The following is a 19,308-nucleotide window of genomic DNA, read 5'->3' as shown; positions in this document are numbered from 1 at the left end:
GCCTAGAACAAGAAAAAAAGATAACAAGCAAATACAAGGCAGTTGTAATCAAATCATAGTCATCCCCCATAATCATAATCATGGTTTCTGAATAAAGTGAAATCAATATTATAATCATCAGTGCCAAACAACCTGTCATTGTAATCATAATTGTAATAGGGCACCCATAATTGACCCCTTGTCTGCTCAGCATATTTAAGTTTAAATGAACCAGTAGTTGTCTTCTGTCCAAATCACAACAGTCATTTGGGTTTAAATAAATCAGTAACAGCCTGCTCTCCAAGTCACAACAGTCATTTGGGTTTAAATAAACCAGTAACAGCCTGCTCTCCAAATCACGACAAAGTCATTTGAGTTTAAATAAACCAGTAACAGCCTGCTCTTCAAGTTACAACAGTCATTTGGGTTTAAATAAACCGGTAACAGCCTGTTCTCGAAGTCACAACAGAGTCATTTGGGTTTAAATAAATCAGTACAGCCTGCTTTCCAATCATGGCAAAATCGGCATATTTAGGTTTAGGATAGATGGGTAATAAACTGAAGTTCAGCACACAAGCTTAGATGTCTCTTTAAACAACTATTCCTGATTTAGTTGTCTCTCTAGATAAACTGCTCCTAATTTTGTTTTATCTCCAAACACCTGTTTCTAATTTTAGTTGTTTTTCCAAACAACTGTGTTTAATTTATTTACTGCCCACACCAAAATTATAATTTTCTCTGGCATTGTCTGATGGGAACATGATTTAATTTGGTATAGTAACACTAGTGTTGAATTCCTTGAATCAGACGATGTGACTGTACATTTGGGTTTCAGAATGAGAACACTTCCTATCAATAGATGCTTTTAGTTTGGAAATAACATAAGCAAGTTGGCAGGAAATGAGTTATTCACTGATTACTACTATAATTATTTTAATTCATAGTTTTAATTTTGCAGATGCCTACCTTTATACACCCTTCTTGGTCATTACACATATGTTTGCCATATGACTTCAAATGAGCACAGCAGAAAATTTTATATTGTAATAAACTTCATCTGATAGGAGCATCTATATACAGTTTTGGAATAACAAATAGGGATAATATTTAATCAGCTGCCAGTTAAATAAGCAATTTAATTGATTTTTTAGTTTCTGTAGGTTCTCCAGAAAAAGATCAAGTCTAAAACATTTTTAAAAACTGTTGAAGCAACCCCTTTGAATTTAAATGAGAGCAAGTGTGTGAAACTACAAATAAAATCATGCAATTACACAGGAAATCAACACAAGTGTTACTTTATAAAGTGAAATCATGTGCTTTATTTTACTGATTAATACTGACAATCTCCTTAAACCCAGATCAATTGGTGAATTATACAGTGGCAGATCTAGGTCTATATAGTTGGAACCTATTTGTAAGCAAGTATCATATGGTATATTTTAAGAAAAACTAGAGTATTTGTAAAACTTGTATCTTTGTATTCCCATGCTGTTTCCCACCCTCGCCCAGTATCTGTGCCATTAGGTCAAGTCTTGAGCAATGGAATAGATCCAGGGTCAATGTTAGTTTTATGTCTGATTCGTATTTTGATTCCTCATTTGTATGTATAGTGAAAGTGTGGGGATCTAAATAGTTTCTGCAGTATGATGGGACCACAGCTGTTATGTCCTTGATGCATGACCCAGTCTGATTTGAACCCACTATCTGACATTTGTTTACACTTGGGTCAATATTTATATGTGCATGATTCACAGACATGGTAGTCCCGTAATTTACAATTGTGCCCACCTACAAACCTCACCAATCATATCTTAAAATTTTGAAGTGTGACCCATTTAAGATGACATTACAGGTGCTTGCACAGATGCATATATGGGCAGGATCATGTAATCTCATTACAGGTAGTCTACATGATATTATAATTCATTGACCATTTTCTGTGGAACCCTTGATATTTGATAAATTTGCTTAATTGAAATCCTCAGTTAGCCACAAAAGATCTCTACATGATATTTGTCCCCACTTAGTGTCAGAATTTATCCAGATATTTTTGACTTCATATAACACACAATAGGTTTAATGGGCTTTTAGACGTCGCTCATAGGTTAAGGAAGAAAAATAATGTTTATCATTGATCAATTATGAGTTCAGTTTTACTAACTTTGATCAATGGCACTTTTTTCTATATATTCAGGTGGCATGTTTTCCAAAACAGAAATGTCAGAAGTTTTAACAGAAATATGTAAAATAGATCCTAATTTTGACAACCAAAAGTTCATAACGATGTGTGAACAAGAAATAATTCCGAATGTTTTAGAGGTAAGTTTGAATATATTTTTTTCTTGGTAAATGACTTAAGGTTCATACCTATTACTGTATACGATTTACCCATACATGTAGCTTTCTTTCACCCATCCCTGTCAAGAATTGTTTGATATTCCAATAATTATTTTTCAGCCTGTATCAGTTTTCACGTTTCTCAATTTCTACATAGATACACCTGAATGTAAGCAGGGGTATCTTAAAGGTTCAGATTTTGAGAGAGGACAATTACAAGGGAATTATTGTTACAAATTAATTAAACATTAACGTTATGGTCTAAGGGAATTAAAGTAAATGTCTGTGGCCAATATGTTGAATAGCTATAATGTTTTTCAGTGTTTTATTTATGGGAAGAACAAACTTGCATCATTTATCTGTGTTTAACCATGTAGCAGAGAATTTACAGTGCTTCATCTTCACCAACTTTACAAATATAGACTAGAACTTAAAGGCATTCTCTTCGCATGTCAAAACTGAGCACTTGGCACTTAATGCTTTATGACATGTGATCTGAACTTCCCATCGCCAGATGGTGGATGTAGTAATTTCCTGTTTACATCTGCAAGGCAAAGTTGTTCACATGAGCTGATGTATAAACATGCAAAATATTGTCTTAGTCAAGGAATTGTTAGGGGCAAATGAGTAAATGGACTGAGAGGTAAGTTAGGCAGGAAGAAAAATGGGAAGAAAAAGATGTTTAGTTGAAACAATATTTGATGCACTATTAAAGATAGAAAAGTCTTAAGTTAGTTTAATGGATAGTTAGTGCAATTGGACATTTCAAAGCCCTGTCAGCATCCAGTCCAATAATGACAGAATTCTCAAGGATAAAACATTGAAATGGAATGATAGACTTAACTGTTACCAAACTATCCAGACACATTCATCCCAAGGTCAAATTTGTCCTAAATGAAAATGATACCCCTTGGACATCAAGTATAGCTATCAAGGCTGCCATTTTGAAATCTTGTTATCGGTAGTAATCGTAAATGTCAAGGTTATATTAACATGGGTTGTCAATAAGACTTCTTATGATGTCTAGTTTGACCTAAATGAAACTATGACAGTCTGACATCCAAAATGGCTGATGTGATAGCCATTTTGAAAATCTTGTTATCTCTTACCTCCTCAAAATGGAAAGTCATTCTGCTTGGAGTTTTCACTAAAAGACTTATTATAATGTTTGTCTGAATTGAAAATGATGCTCATCTGATATCTAATATGGCTGCTTCAGTAGCCATTTTGAAAATATTGTCACTACTCTTTCTGAACATATGATTGGGGTTTTCACTAAAGGTCTTATTATGATGCGTAGTTATCCAAAATGAAATTGATGCTGATCTGACAACCAGTCTGGAGGCAGTCTTTAAAATCTTGTTACTGCTCTTCCAGGAAGGTCATATTGACAAGAGGTTTTCCCTGGAGACTAATAATGATGTCCATTTAGTTCTAAATAAAAATGGTGCCTTTGTTGTTTTCACTATTCCTTCATTGTGGAAAGTCGTATTGACATTGGGTTTTCAAAAGAAGGCATCGTTAATGTTGTCCAATTGGTCCTAAATTTAAAAATTTCTGATATGACATACTGTAAGGTACTTGGGATTGCTTTCATTTCTTCAGCGTGTTGTAGAAGTCTTTATTTGGTAGTCTCTCTTCTGGCATCCTGGTGACATGGCCTACCCATCTCAGTTGTGATTTCATCAGCAGAGTGTCGATACTTGGAATGCCTGCCCATGTGAGAACATCAGTGTCTGAGACCTTGTCTTGCCATCTTGTCCTGATCAGTTTCTTCATGAAGCCGATGTAAAAGTGATTAAGCTTTTTGTCATTGAGACTGTACACCATCCAGTCGAGAAGGGTGAAAAGCAGTCAGTGGGAAACGTGTAATTCTGACTGGCGATAACAAGATCATCTAAATGGAGTAATTAGATTTCATATTCCTTTCCCAAAACATCAGCAAAACTTTGATGCATAAAGACCCTTATGTGATCATGTGTACGATCAGCTGATATGGAAACAATTGATGGCAATTATAATGCTTTTTTGTGCATATGTAAAAAAGCATGTCCTGTCGATGACTTGAAGAAAAAGAATAGAAATTGAAAAATATGTAAAAATAAATGTTTCTAGAATATGGGTGGAGACACCCCCACCCCTCCCCACCCCAACTTTCAGGCTTTGATTTACATTATTTTTCTTGTATATAAGCACTAAACGTCAGACAACATTATTTAAAAGTTTGAAAATTTACACTTTACAGTTGGATGGTCCCCAAAGTAATGATTTATCGTCTCAATCTTTCAGACACTTGAGTGGCTCTTTACCATCTTGTTGGGCTGAAGGAGGGTGGGAACACACAAAAATAATAATAAAGAAATACAAAAACACTGGTTTCAGATAATTATAGTCCAATATGTTAAGCGTGCATTTATGTTTACATTAACAACATCATTGATCAAAATTACATCTGATGAACATGGTAGAACTTTTAAATTATTATGTACAACAGTGTACTTCTAAACAGTAATTATCTGCGATTTTGTTCTTGATTTTTAATTCATTTACTTCGAATGCAGGATGAACATAAACCAGATAAAATTAATATGGATAAGATTATATACTAAATACATTAGCGTCTTTTGGATTGAAGTTTCTTGTACATGAATAACTTCTCGAGCAGCTGTAAAGTTAATTTTAAAAAAAATTATTTACTGCATTAACACACTTAGAGTATTACTATATGAACTTTACTGCAGTATAATTAATGCAACTTTGAAATTGTACATTTCTAAGAATAACACAAATAGTTTTTAATACACGTATCACTAAAGCTGAAACATATCTCTTTGCCAAATACTGCATGTTTGTCGGAGGTTAGCAGGGCATCATGTCACGTGAATTGGTAGGAGGAGCGATCTTTCATCTCGCTTAAGGTCAATTCTGGCATTGGTTTCGTTGTCCATGTGGACTGCTCATGACAGTGTGCTGCCAAGGTAGGATAGCTTGTCCACTGCCAGGAAGGCTTGGCCATTTACTGTGATAATAGACCCCCATATAAGGCTTTCTTGGCACAGGTTGGTGCATCACCACTGTCTTCTTGATATTGTTCATGAGACCGTAATTGTCACAAGCTAAAGAGAAATGGTCCATACTCTGTGGCATGTCAGACTTAGAATTGGTATTACAGGAAATCACAGTCACTTCCTGTAACTTTATCTTTGCGTCAGATTAAAAAGCTTGCAGCCAGTTCAGTATCTGATGTCCATCCTATTGTGGTAGTCATGGAAGGCATCAGTCAGCATAGCACAGAACAGCATACGGAAGAGCATTGGGGCTAACACAGCCTTCCATTGATAACTGGGAATAGTTCAGATGAATCACTGTCGTCCATGACACAAGCAAGCATGCCATCATGAAATTTTCAAACCATCATGATGAATACCTCAGGCGACCAGATTTTGCTGTGATCTTCCAGAAGGCCCATATGCTATTTCAGATGCTTCTGTCAGGTCGATGAATGTTGTGTACAGGTTGGATTCTTGATCTTGGTTTTTCTCCTGGAGTTGATAAGCTGCACATGCTATGTTTATGGTACCTTGCCCAGTCCTGAAGTCACACTTGCTCTCAAGCAGGAGGCCTTGATTATCATGATACACAAAGCGATTCAGCAGAATTCTTGGAAGGATTTTGCAGGAAATTAAAAGGATATGACATGATGGTTGTCACAGGATTATATCTTGTCTTTCCACCTGTACAGTTAAATCATGGATGTATCCTTGTTATCTTGGGGTATAGTTCTTTGAGTCCTCATTAACTGAAGAGTTCATTCAGTTTCTTTGTTATGTGCAAACCTCCAACTTTGCAGACTTAAGCTGGTATAGCATGGTCTCCTGGTGCTTTACCATCAGACAGCAGGTCAGTTGCTTCTCATTTTCAGTCAGCATTTTAGGATCAGCAGGTGACGTGTTGATTTCCACTTGAGGCAGTCATTGAGTTTCCTCCTCACTGATAGGTAACTGTTGATTGAGGATGCTGCTGAAGCGTTCTGCCTGTATTTAAAGTATCTTTTCATTGTCAGCGATCAGTGGTGCTGTCAGCATTTAGTATTGGACACGTTCCTGATGACTGGTCTTCAAAGCATCATACACTTGTCATAGCCTATGTCACTCGTACATCTAGTCTGTGTTTCCTCTGACCCTTGACACCCCATTTTTTATATTTGGACATTTGTGTTGGGGTGTAGGGTCAGAGTCCATTGTCTGTCAAAAAGTTGGAATTCACCAACACCATTTGATGTCAGCATAGGGTAGCTGCTTACTAGCTGGCCTAGCAAACTTTAACGACCTTTCATTGAGATATATCTTGTTACGTGTTTAGGCTCGAATAAACAGTAACACAGAAAGAGTGAAAACAACAAGCTTTTTTAAAATTTAACAAATTTTATTTCCCTGGAAAAATTCTGTAAAAATAAAAATAATATGAATTTATGGTTTTATAGAATCAAATCCAAAAACAATCCAAGGATAATCCACGAATTAAATTGCAAAAGTCCAAGTAATAAATGTTCTAATAATTTCAAGTTCGAATCCTGATGGAAAATCCAAGATGGATGACAATGACATGCTGTAGTCAGCACTGTGCTTATCTACAGTTCCTTGTAGAAATACAAATAATGGCACTCCGGTGTTGGAAATCCATATTAAATTTGTAAGCAATGTCTTTCCAAAATTTCTGTGTAGGCACTCCTCAAAATAGTTCTAGAAAAAAATTAATCCTTTCGAAATCCAAGTGATCTGAAGAAAATTATAACTCAAAATCTAGCTACAACAAAATAACTTGACGTCAATGTAAAAAGCCCAAAACTGAGAACTCTCTCTCTAAGCATCTCTATTAAAACTAACAAATGCACAGTAGTGGGAAAACCGGAATTGCAAAATCAAAAGGGGGGGGGACATGATCGTGTTTATGTCACATACACAAAAAATGACCCTGACGAAAACAAATCATTTTAAAATAACAAAGAACTTGTTTACGAAGGTTACTACAAATTCTGAAACATGGTCGGGATTTAGATCAACACCTGGTGTTTACAGAAGAATGATTCAAGTCAGCTGATTTTCTGGAAAAATATCATCTCCAGTGAATAAATTTACATTATAATAGCATATAATAGAATCAAAAATTTTAAACTGACAAACAATTAAATTAAAATAAATATGAATTAAATCAGATATATGTAACAATCAGCATGAAATAGATAGGAATATGATTTATTTTCTCCAAAATTTTGTGCTTAGCATTCGTTCTTAATCTGCTGACATAAGATGAAACTACAGCGTTGATGAAATTGACCTGGATCTTGCCATTTGCATTCCTAGTCACTTGACTTCACAAATCTTGCAACCTACTTATCAATGACATCAGAGGTCAAATATTTATGTGATATCAACAATAAACCATTTCTAGTGTTGCCCTTGGAAAACAAATCGAGCATATAAATGAAAGTCGTGTAATCTTTATAGAAAAATGAAAGAACATAAACTTCTCAAAGTATTTATTCTTAAAACAATGACCAGAAATCTGTAAATGTTGGAGCAACTTGAAGAAAACCATGTTCTCAGTGCAGAGAGCACATGTCATGATACCACCAAAGAACATCACTGACATGTGCTCAGTACTTGTGGTTTTCTCCACCTTGCTGCAATGCTGACAGGTTTCTGGTCATTGTTCTCAGAATAAATATGCTGAGAATTAAGTGTGCAATATATTTATTTACCAACATTATGTGACTTATTTTGAATTCTATCACAGTAACTTTGAAAATTTCTTTATTGTCGACATCACATGACTATTGGACCACTGATGTCAACTTCAATGGTTCTGTTCCAGTCAACAGTTGACGACAGTACAGTTATGCATGTAACTGTCGGATTGCAATGACAGTGACTTTCATATTCATAACTTAATTGTAACTGATTTGCATTTTTGAATCTAAATTAAAAACATTAATTTGCATGGGCATAGATGTGGTGATAAACTTGTTTAAGCAGATGTATAGGACAGTTGATTGAGCAGACATTGGTGGAGTGTTGTTTTTCCTTAAATAGGATGGCACATTAAGAGTGATGGACCTCAAGCACAGGATAGAGGATTTACTGCAGTGTTTTGTCTTATGTCCCCAAAATTTTGACCATGGGCACACTTTTTTTTTGGTAAAATAAAATGTAAAAAATGCACCAATAAGTTTTATTTAGTGGATGTCCATTGAAAAATTAGTTTGCGAAAGCAATGGCCAAGTCGTTAAAGGTGATAAATGCTGTAAGATGGTAATGATTATCCAATTTAAAACAATTTGTCGGACAATAAAAACATTCAAGGTTTGTGATGGTCAGCCAGTTTGCAGTGTAAAGTCCTTGATTCACACTAACATATTTTCAAATTTAAAGTCACACTTATGGTGAGGAAGATTTTTTTGGGGGGTTTGAATTAATGACAAAAGAGACAATATATTTATTTGGAGTTTGAACTAATGACAAAAGAGACAATATATTTATTTGGAGTTTGAATTAATGACAAAAGAGGCAATATATTTATTTGGAGTTTGAATTAAAAACAAAAGAGACAATATATTTATTTGGAGTTTGAATTAATGACAAAAGAGACAATATATTTATTTGGAGTTTGAACTAATGACAAGAGACAATATATTTTTTTGGAGTTTGAATTAATGACAAAAGAGACAATATATTTATGTAGTTACTTGTCATTTAATGAATTTTTTGTCAATGTGAATTGAAAATAATTAAGATAACATGGGTATTTATTAAAATGAACGCTGTTAGATAAAGAGTAATGTGAATGATAATTTAGAGCAAGATCTGGAATACAAAATAACATGGTACAGCTCATTTCAGGTTAACAAGATGTTCATGAGTTACCTGAGCAGATGGTAAAATATGTATTGCAGTAAACTTAGACAAAGTTAAAGGGGCAAAACTCAAAAGCAAATAAGATGTAATTATTTTACTGGTATTTGTGCATTATGTACTTTAATTTTTCTTGGTACCTTAAAAATGATGTTTCTCCCAAATTTCTAGGGTGGGGGACGTAGTGTCCCATGCCTTTGGGATCCTAGATGCATACACGCCATGTCTACCAGGTTGTCTGGTAGTCTTTTGATTTTTGACCCATCTTTTGATCTACCAGTTTGCCGACAAAACTCCTAGGAAATAAAAGACTCTGCTGAGCATAGGTATTTCAAGCTAAAACAACATCTGCCAAGCACAGGTATTTCAAGCTAAAACAACATCTGCCAAGTATAGGTATTTCCAGCTAAAACAACATCTGCCAAGCATAGGTATTTCAAGCTAAAACAACATCTGCCAATCTGCCAAGCATAGGTATTTCCAGCGAAAACAACATTGCCAAGCATAGGTATTTCCAGCTAAAACAACATCTGCCAAGCATAGGTATTTCCAGCTAAAACAACATCTGCCAGGCATAGTTATTTCAAGCTAAAACAACATCTGCCAAGCATAGTTATTTCAAGCTAAAATAACACCTGCCAAGCATAGGTATTTCCAGCTAAAACATCATCTGCCAAGCATAGGTATTTCCAGCCAAAATAACACCTGCCAAGCATAGTTATTTCCATCTTTTAATAGACTGCTTATGACTATTGTTATCCATCAAATTGTTAGCAACCTAACAAATCAAATCATGGCTCATAACACACGCAGATGCATTTATAGTACACACATAAGTTGTTTTACTCCACAGTATTTTAGTATTAAGTAATGTTTCATGTATAACAGATTACAGGCAACTGCTCCGGTGGCCTAGTGGTTAGACCAGCTGCCTCAGATGCAGGAGGTCATGGGTTCGATCCCCAGCCAAGTCATACCAAAGACTTATAAAAATGGTACTGACTAGTCGGCCTGGTGTCAGGATAATGTGACTGGGTGGGACATGATGCTACATGTTGCGGCATTATGCACCAGTGCTAGACATCACTATAAACTGCAACACTGCAGATATCATAGTGATATGACTGAATTTTTAAAAAAGCTATGTTAAAAATCCAAATCACAGACAGACACACACACAGACACAGACACAGACACACACACACACACACACAGATTACAGGTAACCTGACTAATATAAAACAGTTCTTGAACTATTTTGAAATATCATAATTTTGGTACCATATTGGAACACTCGAATGGATTTAAATGAAAATACACCATTAAAAAATGAAATGTTGCTAGTTCAACAGTGCTTAGAGAGATAAATTTAAATCTGTAAAGTTAAGAGAAAAGTGAGAAAGCTTTGTGTACTGCATGACCTGCAACACACATCTGAACATTTCTAGTAGGGGACAAAATTATTTTACAAGGCAGTTGAAAAGTATGCAACACACTGCAAGTGACAAATCGACACATAACAAAGATGATGGGAAGCAGAGTGAACAGATGCCCTTAATAACCCAGAGATGAAACTGATGTACCACTTTTTCTATATATCATGGAACCACTGAATGACTTTAATACCATGTTCCAGGTTGGTGATGAAATGGGGAGATACCTCCATGGGGAGATGCAACAAATTCTACAGAAATTCAAGGAAAGTTTGTGAAGACAGGTTTTATCACTGCATCGGCTAGCTTATGGAGGTCAACTTTATGTTGACAGAAAACCGGCATGACAATTATTTCTTAGTAGTAAGCCAGACATTTCATGGACAGCAACCCATATGACATTTCTCCAACTCAGCTGAGCTGCTTCTTCAGGAGTGTGAGGTCGTTCTATGACGAAGTTACAACAAAGATGACAGCTGAATTTGCAATTCATGGACAGACCCTGAAGGCCTTTGGTTACCAGAATCCTGGACCGCTCCAGTGATCTAGTGGTTAGAGTGTCCGCCTCGGATGCGGGATGTTGTGTGTTCGATCCCCAGCCAAGTCATACCAAAGACTTACAAAAATGGTACTAACAGCTGCCTCACTTGGTGCTCAGCATTATAAGGTTAGTGTTCAGGACTGGTCGGCCTGGTGTCAGGATAATGTGACTGGGTGGGACATCATGCTACATGTCTGTGTCATGATGCCCCAGTGCTAGACATCACTAAAAACTGGCATACTGCAGACATCATAGCGATATGACTGAAAAATTGTTAAAGCTACGTTAAAAATCCAAATCACACACACACACACACACACACCAGAATCCTGAGAGGAGATGGGAGATTTTAGTAGAAGCTGTGCTTCAGCAGAGTGACAGACTAAGTATAGCAAGCATCAACTTTAAGACGAGTTTGGGGACTTAAGCTCTCAGACCTGCCCAGTTTCACTGTAATCTCAGTAGACATGAGCAGAATTTCCACACCCTTGAAGAAATCCAGATTTCCAAATATAGTGCCACGCAGTAATGCAGACCGAGAGTGCTGATTAAGGATGTTGAGGAGGATTCAGATGGACTACTGTGGAAATTTATGTTGCAAAATTGTGTCATCATTAATATCATGTAAACTATGACTGTTTTAGAAATGCAAAGTGTGACAGTTTTGAAATCAGAGTTTCAAATGATTTTGGTATTATTGCAAAAAGAGCTTATCTATAAGACTGAAAGACAACACATGTTCCACAAAAAAAAAACTAAGTTTGAGTGAGGTACCAGTGTGTCATAAGTTTTTGAAGCACAGATAATGAGTCTTGTGAAGATTCATCAATTATTTTTTGTGACATTAAGAAAATAACATGTTAGAAAATCTATGAAGTTGAGTAACTATTATTCACTATAGTTAATTTACTTAGTTTTGGTATGATGTACACTTTCATGCTTAAAGTTATGACAAAAATAGTTGTTATGCTATTCTCCCTGCTTTGGACCCATTCTCCTATAACTGTGAACACAATCTCCTTGATTTGGACCCAGTCTCCTGGAGTGTGAACACTAATCTCCCTGATTTGGACCCAATCTCCGGGATTGTGAACACTAATCTCCCTGAGTTGGACCCAATCTCCTGGAGTGTGAACACTGATCTTCTTGATTTGGACCCATTCTCATAGATTGTGAACACTAATCTCCTTGATTTGGACCCATTCTCATAGATTGTGAACACTAATCTCCCTGATTTGGACCCAATCTTCTGGAGTGTGAACATTAATCTCCCTGATTTGGACACAATCTCCTGGAGTGTGAACACTAATCTCCTTGATTTGGACTCAATCTCCTGGAGTGTGAACATTGATCTTGATTTGGACCCAATCTCCTGGAGTGTGAACACTAACCTCCTTTAGTTGGACCCAGTCTCCTGGAGTTTGAACACTAATCTCCCTGACTTGGACCCAATCTCCTGGATTGTGAACACTAATCTCCCTGATTTTGACCCAATCTCCTGGAGTGAACACCAATCTCCTTGATTTGGACCCAATCTCCTGGATTGTGAACATTGATCTCCTTGATTTGGACACAATCTCCTGGAGTGTGAACACTAATCTCCCTGATTTGGACCCAGTCTGCTGGAGTGTGAACACTAATCTCTCTGATTTTGACACAATTTCCGGGATTGTGAGCACTAATCTCCCTGATTTGGACCCAATCTCTTGGATTGTGAACATTTCTCCCTGATTGGACCCAATCTCCTGGATTGTGAATGCTAATCTCTCTCATTTTTGACCCGATCTCCTGGATTGTGAAAACTAATCTCCCTGATTTGGACCCAATTTCCTGGATTGTGAACACTGATCACCCTGATTTGGACCCATTCTCGTGGATTGTGAACAATGATCTCCCTGGAGTTTGTCTTAGATGGGCTTCAGCATGACAGCAAACCAGTTTCTCTCCTTTCATGCATGTCTCTTCTCAAGCAGTCTATCTACCAGGACAAGTTTTTGAGCAGAGTTGCCTAGTGCATCATTCAGGTCAGTGGATACTCCACATCTAAGGCCTATGACACCAAGTGGAGAATCTTTTGCAATGGGTGCAGTAGGAAATACATAAATCCCCGTGGCTGTTTTTCTATCATTCCTATTCGATGAGAGAGAATACTAGGTGTCTACTACTACTATGTTAACTGACTGTTTTCTTGCTCATCTTAGCATTGGCTCAACAAAGGAGTGAGCTTCATGCCCTCTCTGTAGAAAAAGTTTGTTTGCAGCTCAGTGGCAATTATGAGTTGATTTCTTTCTTTTGCCAGCCAGGTTTTTTTAAAAGCCAAATCTCAAAAGTTTGAAAACATGGGTTCAGAAGTTGTGAAAATTGTAAAATATATGTAGTGGCATGAATATCTAATCATGATATGAATACAGATGTGCTGACCATGGTGCTAATAGTGTATTTGTTAAAGGAAAGTCTTGTTCAGAAGGTTTATGAATTTGTATTTAAAAACATTGTTGTCATGATCTAATAGTCTAATCAGCTCATTTACCCATGACCTTATCAAAGTGTACAAAATTTCTTATATTTCACAGTGGGAGCATAACAAATTGATCAAGTCCTTTTCTTACTTTAGGGTTTGGCAAGTTGATTTCATTCTGACGTTTATACAGATCTCCCTGATTACAATGCACATCATTTTCACATGATCCCAGGTATAACACGGTTGCACTAAGAATCACATGACCAAAATCAGTTGGAGTTGAAAGAAAACAAGAAGCTTTGTCTTATATCTTCATGTCCATCAAAACACCTTTATTTAAAATATTTTGATAGTGCCTAATGTACTGCAGTTCAGTATATGAAACTGTTTCAGTATATCTAGGTTACATCCATAATGCGGTTCTCAATTTAGCTTAGTTTGGCTTATAACATAGTCGGTGGTTATTTGCCCAGACTACAGTATCATAATGAGGGATAGTGGTATTTTGTAATTTCTTGTCGAAAGTGTTTAATTCTGTTACATAAAACCATCACCTACATACTCTCCAAAAGATGCTTGACATTTAAAATTTATTTTTTTACAGGCTATAATGCGAGGAGATTTAGAAGTTCTGAAAGATTGGTGCTATGAAGCTGTAAGTATTTTTGCCTTACTTGCAGAAGTGAGATATACAGATAACTTATTGTTTTTGACAGTGACAGCATTATACCAGATTAGCTTAGTAGCTGTATTGGTTCAGTTGTTAAGGTGTTGTACCTGTATCCAAAAGGGTGTTGGTTCGATTCCAACCATTTGAACAGCTTGAATCTACTGCATTGATGTGTCCTTTAGTGAGGCACTTACTCTTTTTGCAGCTCCAGACACACAGGCAATACACATCACTGGCCACACAAATCCTGGTGGGGAGACATAATTTAACCCCTTGACTGGGATTTCCTTGTCTTAGTCCAAACCCCAACATGGATTCTATTAGTCTAGTTATGCCTAAGTATAATTGGTACTGAGCAGTGTTGGCCATCTTGAAAATCTTGTCACTACTCTATAAGGGATGGTTGTATTGGCATGAAGTTTCCACTAAATTGCTACTTACTGCAATTAGTGAAGCAAATGTGATCTCCCAAAAATTTGAAAAATCTTATAAATGTTGCTTCTTCTAAATGGATAACGATATGAACATTTAACCAAATGAAACCTTCTTTCTTGCCATTTGCATACTTGATTTGACCTTAAGTCTTGCTGAAATGGCCCTTAACTTACAAGGTTGCAGAATAAAAGCATAATTCTGAAAATATGATTGTTGATGTCAGATACAGGCCTGGCCTTGTTGGTTCATGATACAGGTTTTCATATTAAATTCAGTGTAGTTGGTCAGGGAGCCTGACTAACATTACAGGATTATGCCAGATGGTTTAATATGCTTATGGTATGCAAAATGTCTGAGCAAGCTTTTGCTTTTATATTATTGCAAGTTTCATCCAACAAATGAAAACCTGTTGAAGGCAAAAAGGAGAATCAGCTTCCTGAAAGGTTCTGACAGCAAAGAAGGAAAAATAGGAATATTCAGACTCTTGTCCATGATTGCAAAAAAGGCAACCATTACATTCACTGGACATCATATTGCCTTGATTGAGTATTGCTCATTATATGAGATAGTATTTCCACTGCCAAGTAAAATTAACACAAATTTTTTTTTTTTTAAATTGTGTAAAGTTTGGAGACCTAGCAAGAAGCCATTGACCTCAGTGAGGTTTGGAACTGTATTTTACAAACATTTTAGTTGAACATGATTTTTGTATTGTATTGTCCTTTGTTGCCTTCCTTGCATCAAATACACATAAGAAATTTTAAAGCAAATTTTTTCTAAGGCAGCAGTAGCAGTACAGAATATATCACTACACCTAACTTGAAACTGGTTTGAATTGTGGAAAAATATTGATTGATTTACTGAAAAGTCTTGTTAGTGTTGACAGGTCTGCATGTATAATTAATCCTACATAAAAATGATACTGATCTAAACTTCAAAATGGCTGCCTTGAATGGCATCCTGAAAATATTGATATGGCTACATGTCCTGAATGAATGGTCTTAGCAGCATAATTTGAACACTATTCTGGTAATATGTAGTTGGTTCTGAATGGTAATGGTGATCATCTGACTTCCAACATGACATAGTTGCCATCTTGAAAATCTTGCTATCACTGCTCATCTTGAATAAATAATAACATTTAGTTTTGACTACAACACTTATTGCAATAGTTAATAGGTTCTGAATGAAATGGTGTAGATTTGACCAACATATCCACACTTTTAAGGTGGAGTTTTGAAAATCAGACCTAACTGTTAAGAGTTAAATCAAAGTCACTATTTGCATTTTTGTATGTCTGCCATAAGACAGACATAATACCCTTTATCTGTCCAGCTGTTACCAGTTTAGTTCCTAGACAGTAATTTTGGTTGTCCACACGTACAGTTACCTTCCTTAACGGATGACTTGCACTAGGGGTAACTAAGAACCCTGTCAGACTGCACCAGTGGCCTAGTGGTTAGAGCATCTGCCTCGGATGCGGGAGGTCATGGGTTCGATCCCCAGCTGAGTCATACCAAAGACTTATAAAAATGGTACTAACAGCTGCCGTGCTTGGCGCTCAGCATTAAGAGGTTAGTGTTAGGACTGGTCGGCCTGGTGTCAGGATAATGTGACTGGGTGGGACATCATGCTACATGTCTGCGGCATGATGCCCCAATGCTAGACATCACTATAAACTGCCACACTGCAGATATCATAGCGATATGACTGAAAAATTGTTAAAGCTACGTTAAAAATCCAAATCATATACACACACAGAACCCTATCAGTATCTGGCTCAAAAACTTGAAGTTCAGGGTCATTGTGACTGAAAGAAGGGAATGGTTTTGCATAATTAGTTGGGTTCCCTGCCATTTGTAGGTACATGGTGTAAGTAAGACTCCTATTGATTTCAGGGTCTAAAGATCAAAGATCAAGTTACTGTGATTGAAAGAAATATGGTTCATGCACAATAACTTGAGTTCTCCATGATCTGTGGTTACCAAACTTTGTGGATGGTTTGCACTTGGAGTAAGGAAGAACCCTATTGATTTTGGAGTTGAAAAGTCAAGGTCACCTTGATTGAAAGAAGAAAAATTGTTTCCGCACAATATTAGATCTGCATGACATGCATCAAACAAACTTTGTGCATAGCTTTCATTTTGGGGTTAAGGAAGAAGACCGTTGATTGGGGAATCCAAAGATCAGAGTTCAAGGTCACTAACTGAAAAAACCAATGGTTTCTGCAGAAGAACATATGTTTTACATAATAGACAAACTTTGATATTTGCTTACATATAGACTAAGGAACAAGCTGATTTGTTTTGGGATTTTAAAAAATGTCAAAGGACCAGTCACTCAGAACATAGCTTTGGTTGTTGATTGTCACTTTTCACATTCGAATACAAGAGGGCATGTTGCATTCTTGATGATTACACTGAACTGAAGTGAAAGACTCAAACATGAATTTCACTTGACAACTGTTTAATTGGTGTTTATTTCTAAAAGTGCTGTCACGTGTAGGAATTATTAATTGATCACAATTTTGTCATATATTGTTATTTACAGTGTGCTGAGAATTTTTGTTAACAAGAAAATTTAATATATGGCTTCTTATTAAAAGTTAGGAATTTCATGATGTTGATTCAAGTTTCAGAACACTCTGCCATTACAAATTTGATTGCAATTTTAATTTTGTTCAAGAAACGTGCCTATTTTTAGGACAGTTTTTATAAGAACAAATTGGTCCACACCTGCCCCTTGCATTATATGCAGGACCAGGATTTATTAGAGTGTGCTATACTATATATGTTATACTATATGGACATATAGTTTGTCAAACTCCTCCATTTTTGGAGAAAAGTGTTTTGAAAACTAATTGAATAAAGGATGTGAAGATGCTTTGTTATATGTCAACTTTTAATTTTTATAATCATGATTAATCTGCTAGAAAAATTATTTTGGAAAGGAAACAGAAATATTTTGATCAGCAACTTCCCATTTCCTTGCTCTATCAATTCTCCATTTAAATTATGTTAAAAGAGATGTACATGCTTTTGAAAATCAGCTAAATGGTTCTTTTAAATGAACTGATTGGAATGCACTGTTAGCAGTATTTTGTGTCTTTCATACAGTACTGTCTTGATAAGATTTGTATTTCATAAAATTAATGTTTAATTTAAGTCATCATGACCTCTCTTCTTTACATTTAAGCAAATACTTTATGTGTTATGTTAATTGGTAGATAGTTTCTATATTATATTGACCCTTACAAATGGAAGTGGAGACACAGGATCCATATATCTGTCCATCCATCCATTCACTTTATAACTTCAAAGCCATTTTAGGTTAAGGCATGAAACTTGCTATACTGATACAAAAATGTGTTTTGTGTTACCTTATCGATCCTATATTCAGTATCAACATCATGACTCAATATTTTACATTTCCATTACACTTTCCATTCTACTGTACAACTTTTGAGATTATGGGATGAAACTTGGTACACTTGCACATTGTCCTAGAACACGTTTCATTGTTTCCCATTGGGTGTCCTATCTTAGAGGTAAAGATCATTGCTTAGCATTGTACATTTTACATTACACTTTCCCTTCCACTTAATACCTTTAGAACTGTTTGAGATAAAGGGATTCAAACTTGGAATATCTATACATCGTTACTAGAAGGTATGCCTCTTACCCCTTCAAGGGGCCAATCTTCAAGGTAACAGCTCAGTATTGTATGTTTTCCATAACTTTCTGTTCCACTTTATAACTTCAGAACAGTTTGAGATTAAGGGATGAAAACTTGGTATATCTGTACATCATTATTAGGAGGTGTAACTCATACCCCATTGGAGATCTAATCTTCAAATAACAGTTCGGTATTTTGTTTTCCATCACTTTTCCACTTCGCAACTTTAGAGCTGTTTGAGATTAAGGGATGAAAATATTGCTAACATATTTACTAGAAGGTATGTCTCATACCCCATTGGAGGTCCAATCTTCAAGGTAACAACTCGCTATTTTGTTTCCATCACTTTTACACTTTACAACTTTAGAGCTGTTTGAGATTAAGGAATACAACCTAGTACACATACATGTCATCATTAAAAGGTGTGTCAATCCCACATAGGGGTTGTGGCCTTCAAGGTCATGATGGTAAAGGTCGAATGTTTCTATTATACGTTTCATTCCCCTCTGTATTTGGGAGATTAATTGATGAAACTTCATATGACATAATCATTAAAGTGTATGTTACATACCACATTGGGGATCCTTTCTTCAAGATCAGGGTCATTAAAGTGTATGTTACATACCACATTGGGGTCCTTTCTTCAAGATCAGGGTCATTAAAGTGTATGTTACATAGCACATTGGGGGTCCTTTCTTCAAGATCAGGGTCATTCATCATCATCATCATCATCATCATCATCATCATCATCATTGGCGACTCGGTCTCGAAAGACCATGCGAATAGCGCCCTTGGGGTGTTGTCTGTCTCCGTTGGCATCGTTTGCTGTGGCTGTGCAGGCCTATACGTGAGTGACAGTCCCTACT

At 36.2% G+C, this 19,308-nt stretch overlaps 1 protein-coding gene across 1 annotated transcript in view; it reads left to right on the top strand.

The window, feature by feature from the left end:
* LOC149801550 (mitochondrial import inner membrane translocase subunit TIM44-like) overlaps nt 1-19,308 on the top strand; it is a 76,920-nt gene that overhangs the window by 43,667 nt on the left and 13,945 nt on the right. The window contains exons 11-12 of the mRNA XM_089955752.1: nt 2,174-2,298; nt 14,267-14,317. Coding sequence (XP_089811878.1) covers nt 2,174-2,298; nt 14,267-14,317 — 176 coding nt within the window. The remainder of the gene's footprint in view (nt 1-2,173; nt 2,299-14,266; nt 14,318-19,308) is intronic.

Source organism: Sinohyriopsis cumingii, chromosome 4, assembly GCF_028554795.1.
Source record: "Sinohyriopsis cumingii isolate HCF-2022 chromosome 4, ASM2855479v2, whole genome shotgun sequence".
Lineage (NCBI taxonomy): Eukaryota > Metazoa > Mollusca > Bivalvia > Unionida > Unionidae > Sinohyriopsis > Sinohyriopsis cumingii.
The sequence above is the reverse complement of the archived record's forward strand: the minus strand, read 5'-3'. Positions and strand labels throughout refer to the sequence as shown.